Raw genomic sequence first — 22,121 nt, forward strand, 5'->3', positions numbered from 1 at the left:
TATCTACACACACATAAAACAAATATGGCATCACACGTAATTTAAATACATGTTTATTAGGCTGAGAGGCCAGCATTTTTTATCGAATGCATTATGGTTTACAGCCATACATTTTGGCATGTTTATGTGATTGCCAAGCAATGTGAAGAAAAAAAAAACAAACTTTGGTATACCACTGTGCCTCTCAAGTATGGCTGAATTACAAATAAATGGCTATATGAATGTACTTTAACATGAATAATTGAAATGATCTGGCATCAGGTGTGACATTCAGGACAAAAACACGGCTCATGTTTTGCTCCGCTGTGGAATGTGTAATTCTAGTGAATCCAAGACATTTGCGTTTTAGGGCAAAATACAGTTCAGGTTAAACAATACTGGGTAAGCAGATTGGACAGTCGGCACTGTTGTCGAGTCTGAAGAGAGTTGGGGTAAGAGGATAATTTTGCCTGGATTACAAACAGCGGCGACACATGTTTAACACCACATGCAAATGCCACCATTCATCAAGTTGTACTGTAACATAACAGTTGCTCTGAAAGGCAGCTGGCTACTATGAAGCCTTTTTTTCCAGTGCAAAATTCGAACTAAACTTTTGATTTCATGTCAGGCATGCATTGATAGTATATTGGATAGTAAACATAAGCCACATGGTGTAGAAATACACTTGAAATAGAGAATGCCACCAATAAAATCTCCATTCAATCAATGCATACAACACTAAACAACAAACCAATCAACTTGAAATCAAATCTGTTACAGACACAAGAAGGCCACTGAAACAACTACTTGATATATATTAGCAAAAGTACACATTTACAATACATAATATAGTGATTATTCAAAGAGAAACACTTTCTTCATTTTACTTTGGGCTTGCTCTTTAATATGCCAGAGCATCAGTAACACAGTCAATTCATCGCAATGTTTTAAATAACAAGTGTAAAAAGGAAGCTATGTGAAAGTTTGTTTTGAGTTGCAGATGACACAGGCAGCACACTTTGTGACAGAGTCTGACTCATTACATGACACTCAAAGCTCTGCAGTGCTACGTAAAAAGACTCAATGTAGACATGTCAGGTTTTGACATGAACGCCGCATTTACTTCCGTGCAACGGTTTCTGACAGCTTCTTCAGTCTCTTCTTCAGCTCCAGTGGAAATTTTTCATAGCACTTCTTACACACCGGCTTCATGTCAAACTCCACAAACTTGTTCCTGTGGGAGAAACCAGACAATGGCAATTATTTATTTCACTTACACAACAATATAACATACTACACTTATGGAAGATTTGATTCACCTCTGATGATGTTCGTTTTTTTTTTGTTCTACATAGAGTGGGTTAAAAAAACAAACAAAAAAACCCTTCTCACTCCTGATGAAATGAGAAATTTGTGATGTACAAAAACTTAGACCAAGGTAACTGATTTAAATTAAAAAATAAATGACAGAACAATGTTGGGTTCCAGCAACCTAACAAAATGAAAAATTAAAACCCCTAATTAACGGCACTATTAACTGTGACTGAATTTGTCATTTAATTATCTAAAAAATGACTGCTGTGAAAGAGGCCATCGAAACAGGAAAGATTTTTCTCATGTCTATAGGAATAACTTGCTGACACGTGTGTGAAGTGGCTCTTTTCGCTGTCAAATGCCTTTAATTTGATTAACTCTGCGGTTCCTCCCACACAAGGTGGATAATCGCTAGCTGGACTAGGCACGTGTCAAACTCAGCGGTACTCCACTCGCATTTCCACAGTGGATACAAAAAAGCTGCCGGAAGTGATTAAGGCTTACACTCTGGACTCAGACAGAACAAGAGCCCGTGTGAAACAAAGCTGTCCTTTCAACTTGTGACTGATCCGACTTCCCTTTATGCAGAGCTTGGAGTCGTTTTCCAAGAACTTAAATCTCCACTTGCATATGTAGCCGAGAAATGGTCAAATGGGGAAACGTGCACAGTTGCACTCCACCTCAACTCCAGATATATGTCCAATTCTACAGCACTCTAGAAAACAAGCTATACGGTAGTCATGCGGTCTTTCCGGTAAAACATTTTGGCCCAAACCATTACTGGTTTGATATTTGTATGAAATGCATTGAGCTACCACATACAGTGTTGTATGAAAAGCCGTTTGAGCATTTATGCCATATCCATGATATCCATGTCAAGATGCATAGAACAATACAATACAATACATGCTGATTTATACAGCGCTTTCACAACATAGTAGATAACTATGTAACTGGTGAGGAAAAAAACGGTACACGATTTGACATTCGTGAGCGACTAGTACTAAAAGGGATGTGCCAGATGCTAACTAGCAGGGTTTTATACAGCAGTTTCTAGTAACACACACCGCTGACAACCAGTGCACAATTTTGCCTCACTAGTCACACATAGTGTTAATAGTATTCAAAAGTTGTCCTACTAGTATTCCAAAACGGGCCTTAAGATGAATATCCTGTAAATAGCAGGTGTCAAACTCGAAGCCCGGGAGCCAGATCTGGCCGGCCACATCATTTTATGTGGCCCGCGAAAGCAATCAGAGATGGCAACTTTCATGATACTTGCTAAAATCTCGATCAAATTTTTAAATTCTCATTTGTAATAAATAAGAGTGACACTCTAAGCATTTTCTTGTGACCAAACCCCTCATTCTAGTCACTTAAACGATAGGTGAATAAACCGTTATTCTTGACATGTTTATATGGTTTCAGTTAGAACAGCCCTTCAAGGGAAACTCACTGAAATCTGGCCCACGAAAAAAATGAGTTTGACTCCCCTGCTGTAAAGACGTGTCATATTATGGTGCATCTAATTCCAGAGATAGATGAAACATACCGGCGAGAAAACCTGAATGTTATTAGAATACAGTAGTGCAGAACTCCACCAAAGCCAAAGGATAAAAAATTGTGGTGCATCATATTCGTATTTGAGTATTGTCGTACTCGTCACCAGGATATTTTTTTTTGTCTCAGCAAGTAGGAGAAAAAGAGGAGTGGCATGACTGACGTAGAAACAACTAAACACATACGACAAGGAACGAAGAGAACTGACCAAGAGAAGAACAGCTGAAGTGTGGAGAAGGAAATGAGAGAAGATCACAGACACATGGGTATCAACGGTTTCTTCTTTTTCTCCTTTGAGTCGCGCTCCCGCTTTGACAACCGGCGTTTCACGTCATCCGGCAGACGTTCATAGCAGTGCTTACACACCGGCTTCAGATCCACTTCCACAAATTTATCCCTGACACAGCACGGACGAAGAGGGTCCCACAAGATGGGAAGAATAAGAAGACAGAAGCCACATGCAGGAAGGGAGAGAAGAAGGAAAAGAAGCAGAGGTACAATAATCATGGAGAAAAAAATTAAAAGATTAACATGTTCTGATAAGGGGGTGCGAAAAGTCCACATAAAGACAATAAAAAGAAACGAAAGCTCAACTGTAAAAACTTACAAGTTTATGGCAGTACACGTGTTCATGTTTGTTACTTACTTAAGGGTGAGCTTGGTGTTGCAAGTGGAGCAAGCAAAACAGTTGACGCACCAAGCCTTGTTGAGGGCCGACACCACTGAAAACACAAGAGAAGCATCATAGGACTACGACTGCATTAAGAAACAACTTTTGAACTTTTTAAAACTCAAAAAGTTATCTCACCGTCTCCTTCTATAACGCGATTGCAGTGGTAGCAAACATCTCCAAACAGCTAAAAGTTACAGAAAGGGAGAACAAAAAACAATGTTAGCAATGCTGCAGCAACACTTAATAAATATATTAGGGCATCTGAATAATAATAATTAAAAAAAAACAGTTCAGCAGCCGCACTCTGGCCAGTTTTACAAAACACACACATTCAGATCCCATGCCACCTTAACCTTCAGCTATACCGATGCTCTGCAGGCGTTTTGTGTTATGAAGAAGACTCCGACTGTACAACACTCCCAATTTAGGATTTTTTTCAAGTTTGATTGATTTTTTTGCTTCGTGCTTTAAAAAAAAGTGAAACATAAATGAAACTACATCTTATTTGCGTAAAACTAACTCAAACTAACGATAGTTATATAAAAAATGGGTTTTGCTTTTATCTCTTTCAATTAAATATCCATGAGCTATCAGGGTTCATTGTAAACAGTTTTTATTTTTTGTGATTGCTGGACATCTGTCGAGAAGAAGGAAGGTCAAGCAGTTATTTGAGAATCGTAGTGTTATTACATAACACTAAATTTTAACATTTTGCACTCAACAAATACTCCATTTAAAAGAAAGTAAAACTAATACTGAAACTAAACTAAAACCAATTAAAATAAACCAAACAAAAAAACGCCTAATCAAAACTAACTGAATTGAAAATACAAAATCAAATTTTCTTAATTTTTTCACCAAAGAAGAAAATGTAAGAGTCTACTATATATTCATATACAGGTATATATAGATTTTTTTTTATAAGTGGACAGAGCAGCAGGCCATTAATCACTGAATGGCCAGTATTTAAACCGAGGCATGCACATGTCAAATCCTTACGACATAAGATAAGATAAGATAAGATATCCTTTATTCGTCCCACATGTGGTCGCAAATCTCCCTAATACGCAGCCATGACACTTTTCCTTCTGTATCTCATAATATAAATATATTACCTGGTTGTAGTGTGTTTCACAGTAGGCCAGGCCCTTGCGTTCATAGTGGCGATGTCCCAGGAAGGGTTTCTCACACTTAGCACACACAAAATGCTGCAAACATGGCCAATGTCAAGAACAAACAGTTAGCTCTGCAGCAAAGTCAGCTCAAGACTTTAGTTCAGATCAGTCTACTTGTCCCGGTGTTGTTTCACAATTATGAGTCAAAATAGAGAATAGAAAGAGAAGGAGCAAAGTGCTCTCTATTATTGAATGGATGTTGGGAATTCATGGAAGGGTTCCATAGCTAATATCATGTCATGTGATTGTTTATGAGGATGGTGAGTGTGGATGAGTAGCAGACAAAAAGCTGGGTAAAGAAAGAAACAAACAACAACAAACAAAGCATTTTAAGAGCAAATGAAAAAGTGGTTATTTCAATTTTGTTAACCATAAAAAGCCTAATAATGTATTCATTATCATTGACCGGTACAGTAGTGCAGCTCTTTTACAGAGGCCAGGCAAAGCTACTCGCGACAGCAGAAACATCAGGCCGAGTGTTAGAAGCCTCACCATGTCAAAGTGTGTCTCGCAATAAGCATGACCGACCGTTCCGCTCAAAAAATGGGTGGCCCTGAAAAGGGCGCTCACATAAAGTGCAGACGTGGTGCTGCGCGTGGAAGAGGGAACAGAGCAAAGTGGCCAGAAAGAATGAAAAAAGGATAGCTGCATTTATGTGGGGGGGGGGGGGGGGGGATAGAAGAGACACTGGAGATAAAGGAGAGATGATGTGATTGAATGAAGTCAAGTTCACATAACTGAGGAAACAACACAGAATCAATGAAAAAAAGAATTGTTCTGGACTGTAGACAGTAATGATAGCGTTTTACACGATGTGGAATTATTGACTAGGATTAGAGAACGATGTAACTTTACTACTTGACGCCCAATATACAAGGTGTCCCAAAAACGGACCTCATTTGATATCTACAAAGTAATAACAGTCCCAATTTTCACTTAAATGATCAATTAAGGTAAAATTAAATCAGTGTGCTTGCGTCATTATAAATCTATGTGCGTTTTAATATGTCGATGAAATAATGAGAAATACATCTTACTTTGTTTATCTAACATATGCACTTACTCGGAAAGTCATATTTCAAATAAATTCAATTTTTTTTGTGGCACCCTGTATTATGAGATATGTGAATATGTGTTTGAAAGAGTTTGAGGTCAGACCTCCACATGCCACTGCTTGCCCATTGCATTGACCACACGGCCCTCGATGGGTCTCCTGCAGGCCCCGCAGATGGGGACGCCCATCTTGTCGTGGCAGGGCAAACAGTACAACTCCCCCTTCAGCTCCCTGGCATCAGCAGTCAGTTCCTTTCTACAGACAGGGAGGGGACATTTTTACTCATTCAAGTCAAGTCATTGTGTTAATTTGTATTTGCACTTTTGTAAAAGATACCGGTACATGTGATTTAAAACAGCAGCATTGTAGAGCTACACTGCAAAATAGGAGCATGTACTAAGTAGACAATTGTTTTATTATTGTGCTTGTGATTTGCATTGGTGTTGCCTCCGGCGTGAAGTTAAATTTAGTAATCATCTTAGGTTACGCTTTTGTGTTTTTCAGTTATTCTAAACATTTTTTACAGTTATAACTTAAAAATCACTCGGCCCTCCACCTACAGTCACCACTATCATGGCTAACATGATCACAGAAAAGCCAATTATGTTCATCAAAAATGAAGCCAAGGTTTTATTTTGTTAAAAAAAATAATGTGACCCTTTCAAGCACCAATAATGATAATCTGTAACCTGTTTGTGCATAGTTTGAATATATAATTCAGTGATTCTGCACAATTTTTACTGTTGTATGTACCACTAAGTTGTATTAAAGCCATATTTTGTGATACAGCTCTTGCACTGTGTTTCTGGATCACGCTTGCTCATGTACAGTATGGTCTCGATCCCTACCCGCAGTTGTTGCAGTTGAAGTGATCAGGGTGGTAGGGGTCATTCTTGAACAGAAGGGGCTGCTCTTCAATGATGGCGTGACACTTTTGGCAAATGTACTTGCCGAGTCCACGAGCTTTCTCTCTGTTGTGGCACGGACGACACAGGTGCCTGATAGCAGTGAAAGTAGGGACAGGTGCAACATTACTGTTATGAACTACAATTTCAATACCAGGGTTCTTCCTGCGTTCAAAATTGCATGGCGGCCACCTTCAGCTAAATTTGTGCCATCCCCAGTCAGAGCGATTGATATCGCTAAACACAGCGTGAAGCTCCAACTATGCTGATTGAGGCATTGATGTGCCTCGGCGGCAGCTTGGTATTTTTAAATGCAGTTGCAGCATTACACCACTATGGAAGCGCTATATCAACAACAGTACACGGGAAAAACCAGAAGCAAAGGCTCACGTCTTCTTTCACCGAGCTCCGGTACACCTCCGTGTCCTGTGCACATGCCGCCCCAAAACACATCGCAAACTCAGGATGCGCGATAAATATCATAATTACGTCGTCTTCTCAATAAATCTAATAACGTGGAAAAAAAGAGGGGCGGTCATTGGTAGGACGGCATTCTAAAAGTTTACGAAAATGGCTGCGCTGCCAAGAAAGGAAAAGTGTAATTATTTTGCCAGAAAGGAGCCAAGTGCTCAAACGATGCGATCTGATTTCACCACTGATGTTGTGGGCACTGGGCGACCAACCTTTTGGCATCGTGGACTTTTGTGGGCTACTAAACGTCTTGTCGCGTACGGTTTAGACTTCCGAGCCGCTGCTATCTTCAAAAACAGGTGTCATGCTTCTACATACCCTGACAGAATAAAACGAAGACACGGGCTTCACTTCTCATTTATGGCTGAGTGACGTTAGCCCTGTTAGCTTTGCTTGCTCGTTTTAAATCATACACCATAGTGCTCACTTGTGTGTTTACTCTATTGACTTTTTTTTAATACACTGCACTTTTTCAACTTGCAGTAGCGTACTTGTGAGACTTCATGAGTCCTTACACAAGAGTTTGTGGACTCTATGAAGAGGCCTTTATTAAGCCAAATTTAATAAATGAACGCTTCAACATGATAACAGTCATTATTTTGGGAACTCTTAACTTATAAGTTTGTTTCCTGTAAAAGAAAGTGAGTCCGCTGAATTTCTAGAACACATGCACGACCTGGCGCATGGTCAGGATGGGACAAACTCTGACTCAATTTGAACCAGGAAAACCCCTGAATAATAAATGTATCACGATTTAAGGTAACACAGACCTGCCGGCATTTTTAACAAATCCAACATCGGCAAGCACGGCTTGGCAGATGTCACAGCAGAAACATTCCGGGTGCCAGCTGTTGTTCATGGCTTTGATGACGCGGCCAATGATGAATTCACCTGAGACAGGACATCACTACAATGAGTTTGTTCATAAGAAACAGATCTCTTGGATATTTACTTCTTTGAGGATCCAGCATCCCTTTGCACAAATGGGTTTCCTTTGAGTACAGTTTATATACTCACCACATTGGTGGCAGCATGGAGCAAAGAGCATCTGGAAGTCATGCTCACAGTATTTCCTGTCTTCAAACTGTAAACACATTTAAGATATCCTTTATTTGTCCCGCAATGGGGAAATTACAATCAGAATTGAGAAAGGAAAACTTTCTGGAAAAAAAATTGAAGGTTTCTCACAGTTATCGCTTAGTGTCATAAGTATACCATTCATGAAAAAAAAATGCCAACAAGACAAGGATTATTTATTCACAGTATGAGCAGGAGGAACAATGAGGTGATCATGAATACTGTTGCAGACCAGATTAAAAAAAAAGGGAGCCACGTTTACTGTAAGTAGACTCTGAAAACTCAATACTGTAACAATACTCAAATCAATATGCTTCAGTTATATTTGGATTTGTGTGAATGTAACATTATAGCTTCCCAAAGCAGGTATTGCTCACGCAGTTGCTACAGTGTGTTTTAAGAATTACATTTCATTGAAAAGGGGGAGCAGGAGGTTATTGAAGTATGCTGTCATACACGTGTTGAGGTAATACAATATGAACCAAACAGTAGCTTTACCTCATAGAAGAGTCCCTCGGGGAACTGTTGGAAACACTGAGCGCACACAAAGCACTGCTCATGGTAAAGTTCTCCGTTGCTGTTCACTATCTTCTCTGCCGGAGCAAAGCCACTCTTGCAGCGCTCACACATAGCATTGGCAAGGGCGTTGGCCATGTTGCTAAAGGATTAAATCAAATTGAGATTAGTTCCTGGGAGCGCTGTCACGTACACAAGTTAAAGGTCAACTGTGAATTAATTTTAGAAAACCCCAAACGAATTGTTTTTATGTCGACCGACATTAAATTAATTGGCTTTGCAAGGACAAAAGTGTATCATTCCAATTTTCTGGTCCATTTACATGCCCTATTCTTTTCTCTTGGCCACTCAAACAACTTTTTGCCTGAATGTGAACAGTGCATCGCCACACAGCACCAAGGCATTTCGCCGAATAACTCGATAACAATTGGGAAAGAGCAGTTAACAGGACAATCAACAATGCATTACAATGGCTGACGAGTGACTCGGCATTACGTGTACATGTACATGACGTCACTCGCCGGAGATTGCCGGAAAAAAAATATGCATTTTCGTTGCTAAGTGCATTGCTATGGGTCTAACTATGAACCTGGGTGGGTTCATAGTCAAGTATTACTTAAAGAATGGTTGGCCAAGTTTACTTCACACCTGACCTTTAAAGCGGTGATCAATTGATAGCAATTATGCAGTGCTGAACATTTGTAGAAAGCGTTGTGTTCTTTCATGACAGCAAAGAACTGCACCAAAGCACACTCACAAGTCTTTACTCCTTATTGGATTCATGAAAAATATGTCAGATTGATTGGGGATAAGATCAGAAACTGTTATTATGTTTCCATGAAAAAGAAAATCAATCAGACACCCAAGAGAATCCAAGCAAACTGGACAAATAATTAATAGCAATGAAAACATGAACTCCTTGACAGGAGTCATACCATTTTATCACAAGACCATACAAACTAGGCGAGGCCTTCTCATCGGTGTCACATTTTGGGTGTGGAGAAGATTTGCTGTGGATGTGAAAATGTGCTGATGTAATGTGTTTGACTATATCTTTGTAGTAAGATATACACCATATATTAAAACACACCACTAATTAATTACTTGATTTGCGTTGTTAAGAGTTGAGAGAATCTAACCTGGAGAAAATGGGGTTCCTTTTTTTTTTTTTTAATAATGTACTGGGATTTATGGTTTGTGATTTATGGATGCCTCCTTACAATCACATCTCAGTAAATGAAAGTATGTTGCAGAAATACTGTAAACATCAAATAATACTCTATATTTGCTCTATAATCTATAGATTCAGACCTTAGGTAACATGCACAGTCAGCCCTGCCTGACAGGATTAAAGGCAGGATGTGATACATCCCTTCGGCATTTCCACCCTGTATTCTGCCATTGCCTCATTGGAGAACAAACTTTCTTCACTAAACACAGTGGAATGGCCAACTCTGCTGCTAAGAACTTCATGTTTAATGTGAGGACCTCATCCTTGTTCCGATTCTACAGCTGCACTCATTCAAATGTAAGACCTCAATAATAAGCAATCAATTCGGAAATGTTTACGAATGTCATTGAGCATGTGACAAATTTGTATTGCTTTGTTACATAGAAGAATGTGCTCAGGACTCATTAAAACATGTTTTATAACTCTGGGTATCAATTTGAACTTGCATTTTTCCAAATGCATCCTCAAAATTAGAAGGACTCTCAAGAGAGTACAGACCTCCGCTAAGGCTCTACAATCCCAAAATGAATCAGCTGATTCATTTAATAAGAAAAAACCCTGCCCACCTCTCATTTGTCGGATGTAAAGAAGACTAACTGTTGTGAATTACCTTGTTTACTTGGACTGTGACGTAAACGGTCAGTCAGTCAGTTTATCATTTAAATCTGTTCAAACAAAAATTCGGATAAACCCCAAAAGAGTCGGATAAAGCCTTCTTGGAACCAACCAGTCCAGGGTGAACCCCGCCACTTTACAAAATCAACTGGGATATGCTTCACGCTTAAACAACAATATTATACAACGTTTCAGTCAAATGGGAACTATATTTTCTCTCAATTTATTATATGCAATTACCATGGAATTTATACATTTAGGTTTTCTGACAAATCCCGACAAGAAGACCATAAAGAAGAAACCTTTTGCTTCAACCAATCCGCTGATGACTTCATGTCCTCGTTCAGTAAATATAGCATTTATATTTAGCCTCTCATGTCATTCATGGTCACATACTCAGGATACCAGCTGGCATTTTCTAGTTTGCATAATCGCTCCTCCCCCTTGGCACAAAAATAGATGATTCTCTGTGTTACTTTACGCAGTTTGACGCTATGAATGCACAATAAACCTAAAATAAATAAATAAATCCAACCAGTCGGTAAGAACCAGCCTCTGCATAATTTCATTTCTTCACATTTGGTCACACTCCAAGGTCGCAGCTAACGGGCCAGCGAAGTATCAGTTTATGTGCAGACAGGACGTCTCAACGCATCCACCGCCACCAAGCCATATGAGGTTTCAGCATTGTTAACACGGTCAGTGCATTTCAGTCAACACATGTATTATTTGCAAATTGTGATGACAAATTCAGAGTAGGAAATCATTTGGACACTCACAGTATCAAAGATGGAATCAACCCGTATTTTCCACTATACTTTATGAATTCCTATTTTAAGTCTTGATTCGGTATTAGGAACAGCATCCTATTGTAGAACTACAGCAGCTTATAACAGACTTTGCAAAACTACTATTATCCCCGCATCAACAAGTAATCACAATGTAAAAGTGTCCTTTCTGTACTTACAAGCGTGCATAAAAATCACAAAACTCCTTATAGACTTTGACGTCGCTTTTCCGCCTCTGGGACTTGGACACCAGCATTTCTGCCTCTCCTCCATCCCCATCCCGAAACCTTTGATGGTAACCATTCTTCTCCCCATGTGGATTGTAGTCCAAGACCTCGCCATCCTCAGGGATGGAAGGCGGTAAAGCACGGCCATTCATCTCTGCGCTCTTGACCAGGGACCCAGACTGAGTTTTCAAAGTTCCCAGTTCCAGTAATCCAAAAATGCAAGCGGGAGACTGACCCACTCCTCAAACTGTGATGGGTGTAGTCTCTCCCTCTTCTGCATGCAAGTACACACACCCACTCACTCCTTTCCCATATCAACACACTCTTTTTTCAGCCGCACACGCATACGCACACGCATACGCACACACACACACACACACGCACACGCGCACACACACACACACACACACACACACACACACACACACACACACACACACACACACACACACACACACACACACACACACACAGTCGCCTGCCTGTCGAACTTGCTGTCTATTATTGGACCAGTTACTGAAATAAAGAGCCGATTCTGACATCTGCCTGATGAGCGGTCACACATTCATGCACACCTACACACGGGTCCTAACACACAAACATGTAGTTTCCAAACAGGGGTGCGACTGTCAATTTGATTATTTTTAAACAAATCAAGTACTCTACTTATTATCCCATCAATTTACTTCAACACTGTAAAATGCATGCGAGTAGGTATTATTTTTGTCTCCTGTCGACTATCCTCACTTTTTATCTGTGACTATGAATGTGGATGGTTTTTAAAGGCAGGGCCTTGTCTGATGAGTGACATGGTTGTCAGCGAAAGGAAGGTGTAGAGGTGGTTGACTCTGGTTAACCCATTAGCTAGTTTGCTTGTTGACTTGTGACTCAGCATGAATTGTGGCCATTGGCACTGTGTGTGCGTGTGAATATACCTGTACCTATTCCATTTTAATTGTTTTCAATTTATGTTATATCAGGGCGGCCCGGTAGTCCAGTAGTTAGCACGTCGGCTTCACAGTGCAGAGGTACCGGGTTCGATTCCAGCTCCGGCCTCCCTGTGTGGAGTTTGCATGTTCTCCCCGGGCCTGCGTGGGTTTTCTCCGGGTGCTCCGGTTTCCTCCCACATTCCAAAAATATGCGTGGCAGGCTGATTGGACACTCTAAATTGTCCCTAGGTGTGAGTGTGAGTGCGAATGGTTGTTCGTTTCTGTGTGCCCTGCGATTGGCTGGCAATCAGTTCAGAGTGTCCCCTGCCTACTGTCCGAAGACGGCTGGGATAGGCTACAGCACCCCCCGCAACCCCTGTGAGGATTACCTGTTTACGTCTACCGTTGACAACTTTTAGGGACATTACAAGACATTAAAACAACTGAAGAAAATACCCTGAAAAATAATCACTGTGTAGCTTAGAGGCAGAAACTTCACTTTGACCTTTTTTGGGAGTCATATTTCGGCTAAAGCTATTTGTGAATCACAAACATCTTCAGGTTTAGGCTAAAGTTATACACACTAACAGTGTGTGTGTGTGTGTGTGTGTGTGTATGTGCGTGCGTCTCCGCATGATCCGATGACACGTAAGGAGATGCTTTTAAGGAACATATTGCATTCTTCATCTTTATTTATTTTGCACCGCTGTGCAATCTCCGATGAACAAAGGGGCATTTGGTTTTGTTATTTGCCAACTGCATCTCCTAGTCCTCTAGTCTTTAACATGACTCCATTTGTCAGATAGACAGATAGACACCCAGTGAACCCTTCTCTGTGCTGGCAGCTGCTTGTGTGTGTGTGTGTGTGTGTGTGTGTGTGTGTGTGTGTGTGTGTGTGTGTGTGTGTGTGTGTGTGTGCGCACGCGCCTGCGTGAGAGTGGTGGGAGGGTCACTGTTTATACGTAATACTGTATATAGCTCCACAGTTGTATTTGTTTCCACTATTAAGACTCAATGCCACCTATTCGTTGTATATAATATATATTCTGTACAATATAGTAAACTAATTAAGCATCAAAGAATTGTGTAACTACGGGCAGTTATAATGACTCACGCAGGGAAAGATTTCACCAGGCAAAAAAACCCAAAAACTTATCAGTACTTCGCCATAACAGAATAATGAATGCAGAAAAGTCACCTGTCCCAGTTTGGGCTAAGGAAAGAAGGGGAAATCTAATCAGCGACAGGAGGAAACACACACAAGCTTTCCTCCTGATTACAGCCCTTTGTACAATGATGCAAAGCGTACCACCCTATTACAAGGAAGATTATTATTGGAAGAGCCTGCGGCAACAAAGTTTCCCAACTTTGTCCCAGCCCTACGAACTAGAAAGGTCTTAAAATCATGAATTTTGAGGATTCTTCTAGTCATTAGTCATTCTGTTATAGTTCAGTATGTGTATATATGACTGAAATTGCCTTCCAACAGAATTAGACAACTGGGACAGAAAAACAACAAGCCAATTTTATACCTGTCAATTCTAAAAATTATGTTCGAAATCTCATTGGAATGATTATTGCTGTGACAGATTGATACTTTGAAACTTCATTTTATTTTGTCAAAGAACTATTTTCTTCATAGTGCTCTGTTGTACGTTCGTGATACAATATTGTGCTAAATGTATTAAAAATAAAAATGCCTCTAATTATGTAGCGTATCCTAATTCTCCTCTGCCGGTAATATAAAACCGACCTTCCCCAGACAGAAGAGATGAGCTATACAACAACAGCAGGAGTCCAACAGCCTGATAAGAACATAGCCAATACATTATCAAAGTCCCTTTTATAATGTGTTAGGTGGCAAGAGACTACTGACTGAATTGATAAAGAAGCATACTACCGGTAAGTGCCACCAGAAGTGTACTTGTCATAGGAGGAAAAAGTCTGGGGATACATTTTTATCGAGCACTCTTCACAATCTCTGACAATGCGGAGCACAAATGAACCTGCACAAACCAATGCATTTCTGTAGAATTGTTCTGTAGGGATGGTGGTGGCATGCAGGTACTGTGCAACTTTTCATTATTAAACACACATAATTTGCATATGAGGTACAGGTATTATATTGCTATCCTCGTGACCATCGTGTTCTACGATATTATCTGTGACTTTGAGTGTGTATGGCTCTAAAATCTAGGGCCTGGCCTGGTGAGTGATGTGGGTGTCAATGTATGAGAGTGTAGAGTTGGCTGGCTGTTACCTGGCTAACCTCAACGTTGAGTGACTCGGCGTGAGTTGCAGCTATCGGCAGCTGATGTATGAATGTGCTTGTAATTAGTTTGTTTTCTTACCATTTGTTAAGTTATATAGATACAGCGATTGAGAGCGGCTAAGTCTTTATAACTTGACCACTCACAGGTACATTACAATGCGTTCTAAGTAGCAAAGGTAGACAATGTTAAATAAGTTAACATTGGTATGTTCCCTTGTGTTGCCAATCGTAGATATGATGTGGTATGCAGCGCACTTGATCTTTTTTGTTAATGATCACAAACTTAGGACATTCTCTATCACTTGAAGACTCTTTCCTCCTGGCTTGCCACCATCTTGTAAACTTATTTCTACACGGAGTGGTGCTCCAGAACAACTCTTGACCACAATCAATCAACTTTCAGACAATTTTTATTAACACTAATCTTACAATTAATGTTTTAGAAAGGAAAATATTTTAAAAGAATAAACAAAATGAACTAATGCCAAGCAAGCAGACACAGGCTGAAAAATGTACTGGACGCCTTGCTGGCATAAACATGTACAGTGTCAACAGAAACCAAGGTAACAAAGACTCGAGCGCAGCTTGGGAAGCGCACAAGTGTATGCACAAACCCACCCAAGCAAACACACACGCACACACTCAAGTCACGACGCCCACTTTGACCTGCACTATCTCCAGTCCCACTTGAGTCCGCATGGCAACAAAGAACACAAATAGGGACGTAAAACCTTTTTGTAGCTAAACGTAAACTATCAATATATAAGTAGATAATACACTCACAAGTAACCAAGTTCATTTAAGGGCTGATTGAATTTTGGTGTTTCTGTCATGACAGGAAATTGCACCACATTTTGAATACCTCAATAGCTTTGTTGTGTGTCCTTTGCGCAACTATATCACTGATGAGTTACCAATGCTCACAAAGATTATGGTTCATCATATTTCTGCCATAAGGTACAATAATAGTTAATAGTCTAATAGAGTGTAAGCGCTGTAGCAATAAAACAATGCTCAACATTGTTTAATAACATTATTGTAGTCACAGCTTGCTCCGGTGTGTGATGGTGCGACTGCTGCAAGGGATTAGGATATACTAAAAATGTTATACTCGGGGAACATCAGCAGATCATTTTGTACAGAGGCACAAAATCAAACTTTGTTTAACTTGACCGGGGACACCTTTAAAGACAAACCCCCTCTTGTGTCTACATTCTTCACATTGCAACATTCCTTGCAACCACTTGAGGAGGGGAAGGACTTGAGTTGATGTATGGTCACACCGCAATTCCACATGCTGTGCCCCTGTCCTACTCATCTGAGAAGAATGAAATGCACTACTTTGCAAACGTCTTGCCTAATCAATGTCAGTCGATAATTTTTTCCTCCGAAGGAAAACAAAGACAAATCCCAGTCTGATAAAAACTGTAAGTAAAGTCCAAAGGCACAGATAGTGGGCTATTGATTGGGACAAAGGACCAGTAAACTCAACATTTTTAGTCAAAATCCACCCCCCTAAAATCGGGGCATTGGTAATGGACAAATTGTCCAAGACAATCACCATCAGCATTAATCTGTCCATTGTTGTGAAACAACAAAGTCACCTTACGTGCCGTTCAAAGAAGAGAAACTATGGGACTCTGAGGTCATGACGGAGGCTGGACACTAACATAATCACTTCTGCCTCGTCCTTCCTGGTCTTATGTGTCTCTGATTGCACAACAATGGTTACCAACCTACAACTACAACACAGAGCGGATTCATTGAGAATGGTTCATGCATGAGGAGAGTAACTGCAAGTCACAAAAAAAAGGTTGACGTACCTGAAGCCATCCCCAAGCACACCATAACTGTCTGGTCTCTCTTGTCTTCGCCTGTACAAGCCCGAATTTGACAACGCCTTGAGTCTCAAAGAGTTCATCTCCCCGTCAACCTTTGTCGTTCCTCCCTCGTCTGCTCCGAGCTCACGACCCACTGGGCCAGAAATGTGCCAGAGAAAGTGTGTGTGTTCAGGGTTGTTCCAAATCAAAAGATTAGGCTTGTGTCGCTCTAGCCCCTTATCTGACTGACACACCTCCAGGGCACACGGTCTTGAGGAAGGACGTGCAGAGGTGTGGTAACACCGCCTGCACACCTATCAATCGCCTATGACCGCCTTCCGCAGGTAGAAGGGAAGTGGAGAAGAGAAGGAGGAGAAAGGCATTCCGGCCTTCGCCTCCGCTGTCTGTATGCCGCCTACTAGTCACTAGCTCATTCTTGGGAAAAATAAGAATCCAAGGATGCCAGCAAAGTACCACAATAGAGACAAACAGATACAGTACACCATTTATGGAAAGGTAAGGCATAAAGCTAACCTTTGACAAAGTTTAATTGGTAAATTAAAATCTTCATGGACCTTTTTCATGCCAGAACAGAAAAGAGCCTGTTGGCGGGGAGGCATTTGACTATATTTCCTTGATTATATTGGGTAGTTTTAATAACAATGAAAATATGTGTTTTAAATGTGGATTTAATCAGTGTTTTACTGCCTATGATATATTGAGCACATTATTGCTGCCTGGAATTATTAACAAGCAATGGATTGATTACCATTATGACCACTTGCACATTACCAAAAAAAAAAAAACTTGGCATGGTGAATAATTAGGAGTTCTAGAGGCCTAAGTGACGCACTGATTCATTTGAGGCATTCGATCATTCCAAAGGACTTCAAGCATTCTTAAAATATGAAGCATACAATTTTAGTTTGTATCAGTATTTGTTGTTTTTTTTAAAATTCAGTTAAAACTGAAACAAGTCCCTAATCCCAATGACAAACGGAGGTGGAGAAAGACGAACCAAGAGACAATAAGTCGAACTACAGTAAATTCAGAACAACATTCCCCAACCTTATTGAGCCAAGGCACCCATTTACATTAGAAACATGTCACAGCATTTAATTACACTGAATTCACATTCAGTCAAAGGACCGCTGTTTGATGACCTTTGAGCCACCACTAACGAAGGAGATAAATGAATTTCAGGACGTAAAGTGACAAAATGAAAAACTTTTTCAGTCCACTAGATGGGGCTGATGAATCAATTGAAAATAAGCAGAGGAGTTGGTCGAACATGGCATCCCAGGAAAACAAATGCCCCGTAGATGCTTAAACTGAGCAACGCATTTCAAAAATGTTTTTGGCGAATCAAAATGCTGCTTGACAAATCGAATTGCTGCTTCCACCCCTCCCTCCCCCGCCTATTTGAATGTACTGTGTATTATCCTCCCTGATCATAATTCAAGATTTGTTCTCAGCGGTCACAATAAGCTATTCAAAGATGAGAATGCCAACCAATGAATAATTCATGAGAGCGTGGACTGCGAACATGACACTTTCTTCAAAGACACTGATCGGAAAATTGCTCATGAAAATGAAAAGAGGACAATGTGATGTCATGAAAACAAACAAACAAGCCCCCCCCCCCACCCCCCATCGAATTATACTGTCCACCTCAAGACCAAAATGAATGTAAATGTAAATAAATAAATATTGAAGTATATATCACAATCAGTGTAGTCAATAAGATTGTCATTCTATACCTAAGGAGAATTCATTTTTGGATAAAAGCAAGAGTCGATCCTTCATCTCAGCTGTTAGGTCGGCTCTCAGTAACATTTACAACGGTTGGGACACATTACAACATCCATACAAAGCTGTACGTTGCCATCGTTTAAAAATCATTTTCATGTCATTCGGATTCGCTGTTGATAAAGCAAATGAAGCGCTGCAACTACAGTCTATCATCTGGGATTTGGACAAACACAGCTGAATGGATAATTCCAAACGATTTCGCTGCCACTGTGTGGACAACGGAGGTACAACATCACTTCTGCTTGAATTCTCACTTGGTGGTGGTGAGAGGGTTGGGGTTTGGGGGTCTGTTTTTGTCTAAAAAAGGCAGTTCAAATCAGTTTGAGAGCAAAAATGCACAAAAAGAATTTGTCCTTGTGAAAATTAACTTCTGCAATGACTCACTCATAACTTAAAGGAAATACACAATGTAGATCATAAAAAGATTGTAAAGCTAGAATTAAAAAAAAAATATATCAATACATGGCACTAATCTTACAACTGGAATGCATTTCGTGATGAAGAAACCGCTTAATACAACAGGGAGGTTAATTTAACAATGCAAAAACATCCTAATGCATCTTACCAGTGTGGTATGTCAGACAGGAATGAAGATCATTTTGGTGTTGCTAAAGTTCCTTTTGCTGTCACCCCAAACACTACCGCTTCTATCTCATGGCCACATCACTTCCTCCGTGTGTGTGCCTGATGGGGGTGGGTGTCAATTTGTGTGTGTGTCCATTTGTGGTTTTATGCCAGCATGTCTTTGTGAGAAAAGGGGTGAGAAAGCACAAAAAAAGCAATGGAGAGAAGGTGCCATTGGGATGAGGAGAAGGAGGAGGAGGGTAATAAAGAGACTGTTTGTGGTGTTGGAAGTTGACAGCAGAATACTGAAATCAGGCTGACAGTTAGCCAAGCCGGTAGTACAGCCCCAAAAGCATGCTAGGAGAAAAAAGTGGAACAAAGTATGTGAGGGATAAAAAATGAACGGTCATAAAAAGACAACCTCAATATGACATGATGATCATCATTGTTCAGAAGTACTGCAACTTACTCATTTGTTGGAGGACTTGTGGCAAGTGTTGTTAAAAATCCATCCATCTATTTTCAACACCGCTTATCCTAAACAGGGCCACGGGGGGTGCTGGAGCCTATCCCTGCTAACTTGGGGCAAAAGGCGGAGTACACCCAGAATTGGTCGCCAGTCAGTCGCAGGGCACACTGAGAGACAAACAACCATTCCTACCCACATCCACACCGTTACTGAGCGGAAACCAATTCCACGCTGCCCGCTCACAAGTCACAGTGTACCACTACACCATCAGTGGCCATTAAAAGTCAATTCCAGTGTTTCCTTTATTCCAGTGTACTGGCCTTTGGTTTTGTTGAACCCTTTCTTTTTGTGGGGCACAGGGACTGAGTCCAACCATAAATAGCAAAAATATTGGAATAATTGACACCCCACCTCATAAAAGGTTTATAATCATTTAAAAAATTCCACAAGATGCAAGTTTTTCCATCAAAAATAGGGGATAGGTTTCATAAAACAGACCGTGAATGTGGGAATTTGCCAATGACGAACTGCATATATGATGTGCAAGCAATGTTTTAAGCAATAGTTTATTATTGCTTGCAAAAATAAGTAAATCGCTGATAACATCAAAATGTGAAATGAAGTGAAACAGCTTCCTCTTCAAACACTTATTTAGTAACGGGTTTGAGGTACAGTATATGCTGAGGTCTTAGCTGACATCAAGATAGTGGTTTGACTTTTCCAGTGATTAATTGTATGTTTCTCTCAAAAGGTTCCATGGCACTAGCTGAGAAATAAGCGCAGTACCTCTTTGTCATCACTATCCCTACAGAACCTTTCTACAGAAGTGCATCAGTCTATGCGGGTGCAGTTCTGCTCAGGCCAAATAGGCTCGGGCCAAAAAACATCATGATGGAAGTCCTCAACTGTGGTTTGTTGTAGTCCTTTGAGACCAAATAAGTCTTAATTGCACAGCTTAGAGCGCGAGCATTGATTCTGGAGTGACCAGTAAAAGGTGATAACAGTTCACACAAATAAAAAGGACATGGTAGGAATGTAAGTTGCACTGAATATACATTTCACAATAGCAATGTAATAGTTTGTCCCTTACTTCATCTCATGAGAGCAGTGCTCTTCCAAACAAGGTCACGTTCAAGCTGAAGACTGGGATGAGCTCAAGTTGTATCAACAAAGTGCAGAGTCGGAGAGGCCAAATGTAAAACGCCCAATGCTTACTTCATACAAATGTAGCCGGCTTTAGAAAGCCAGATTCATGCCAGACTGTTGCCATTAAGAGTGAAATGCACAAAGAATCAAACAGTCCACGAGAGAGTGGACGGACAGGAAGTGGTGCAGAAAGCCCTAGTAGGTTCTGTCAAGGAGTCTGTGAGGACATTTCTGGCAAGGGAGGAGGCAGGTCTGCTCTACATGCAGGAACATCATTTTAACAACAAATACGTCCCATTCCTTTTCAACTGAAAATTGTCGATAATTTCGTAGATATGAACCAAGAGAATGTGAAACTATGCATCACAATACTACTGTAAGAGCAGTAGAGCAACGAAATAAATCAACCATTTAATTATTGAATATAATGTGAGATGAACACCACTACAGCAGAAGGAGTCAAGTATAGCCCCCCCCCCCCCAGGGCTGCGTAAGTTTTAATATTTTTTGTCAATAACAAATCAGTTAAAATCTGCATTTTTATTGGACTAGGCTTGTCTTCATCTGATGTTTACTGTACACTTGTTTCATTCTATTAAAGGTTAAGTGGGGAAACTGTGCTTGTTGTTTCCAATTTAACGCTATCTCGGTGCAAAGGAACTCTGTTGAAGTGAAGGAAGGAGCTCTATTTAGTCACATCATAGCCTTGTCTCGTAAGAAAAAATGCAGGGCAATCAGTGTAGAAAATGGGGAAATGTTATGTTTGAATGAATTCAATTTTTAGAAATCGAGGGAGCATGTTTCTCGTCTCAAGCCGTTCCATAAAAACAACAGGAGGGGACGTTGGCGAGTAAACCGAGTGACGATGGTGAGATTTGTTACTGCAGATATTGACGCTATTAAGACACGCGCATCTCACGGACATATAAACAAAATTATCAGCGCTAAATGCAACTTTACCCAGCTGTATGGGAGATGAAAAAATGCCGGTACGCCCCCCCCCCCCACCCCCCTTTCCCCAACAAGAAAAAAACTCAACTTCCCAACTTTTCATGAAAATATTCCCCTCGGGAGATAGTGATGAATTTTGACTCACCCGTTTGTCATTTCAGTTATAGCGAGCATCTTTTGGCTTTTTCCCGGATCGGAGTTGTTATTTCTGCGTTCGGGCTGACAGATGTTGAGAGTCTCGAATGGAACCCGAGTAGGAGCGATAGTCTCCGCTCAACCAGAGCGAGAAGAGGCCTTCTCCTTGTGGGTTAGGGTTTACGCCTTCAAGCTGGCCCCAACTAGACCCAGTACTTCCGTTTTTGTAAATTTCAAACTAAAACAATTTCACGTTTACAAAAAAAAATCTAAACATATTTGCACGACAAAATTAAATTCATCAGCTCATGAAATCATATTGTGCGATATTCAAACCCATGTATTCGTGTTATCGAAGAGTGCGATTATACCATGTCACAAGTAGAAGAACTTTTATTTTACAAAAGGGAACCCTTAATGAGGCTTAAACTAACT

The 22,121-nt window shown here is 40.5% G+C and overlaps 1 protein-coding gene across 6 annotated transcripts; it reads right to left on the minus strand.

Moving 5' to 3' along the window:
- Nucleotides 1-37: 37 nt before the first annotated feature.
- Nucleotides 38-21,878, minus strand: lims2 (LIM and senescent cell antigen-like domains 2). Of its 6 annotated transcripts, none has more exons than XM_052082116.1 (11): nt 21,697-21,878; nt 8,710-8,869; nt 8,152-8,218; nt 7,905-8,025; nt 6,607-6,756; nt 5,863-6,013; nt 4,645-4,737; nt 3,665-3,713; nt 3,503-3,578; nt 3,065-3,253; nt 38-1,216 (listed from the first exon to the last, which is right to left on the minus strand). In XM_052082116.1, exons 1-10 carry the CDS (start codon nt 21,723-21,725, stop codon nt 3,109-3,111), a joined length of 1,041 nt encoding a protein of 346 aa, XP_051938076.1. In that variant the 5' UTR covers nt 21,726-21,878; the 3' UTR covers nt 38-1,216; nt 3,065-3,108. The 6 variants fall into 6 exon arrangements, with proteins under 6 accessions (XP_051938076.1, XP_051938077.1, XP_051938074.1 ...); XM_052082117.1 differs by lacking the exon at nt 21,697-21,878 and adding an exon at nt 18,987-19,130; XM_052082114.1 differs by lacking the exon at nt 21,697-21,878 and adding an exon at nt 16,613-16,919.
- Between the last annotated feature and the right edge of the window lie 243 nt (nt 21,879-22,121).

This window comes from Hippocampus zosterae, chromosome 12 (assembly GCF_025434085.1).
Source record: "Hippocampus zosterae strain Florida chromosome 12, ASM2543408v3, whole genome shotgun sequence".
Taxonomy (NCBI): Eukaryota; Metazoa; Chordata; class Actinopteri; order Syngnathiformes; family Syngnathidae; genus Hippocampus; species Hippocampus zosterae.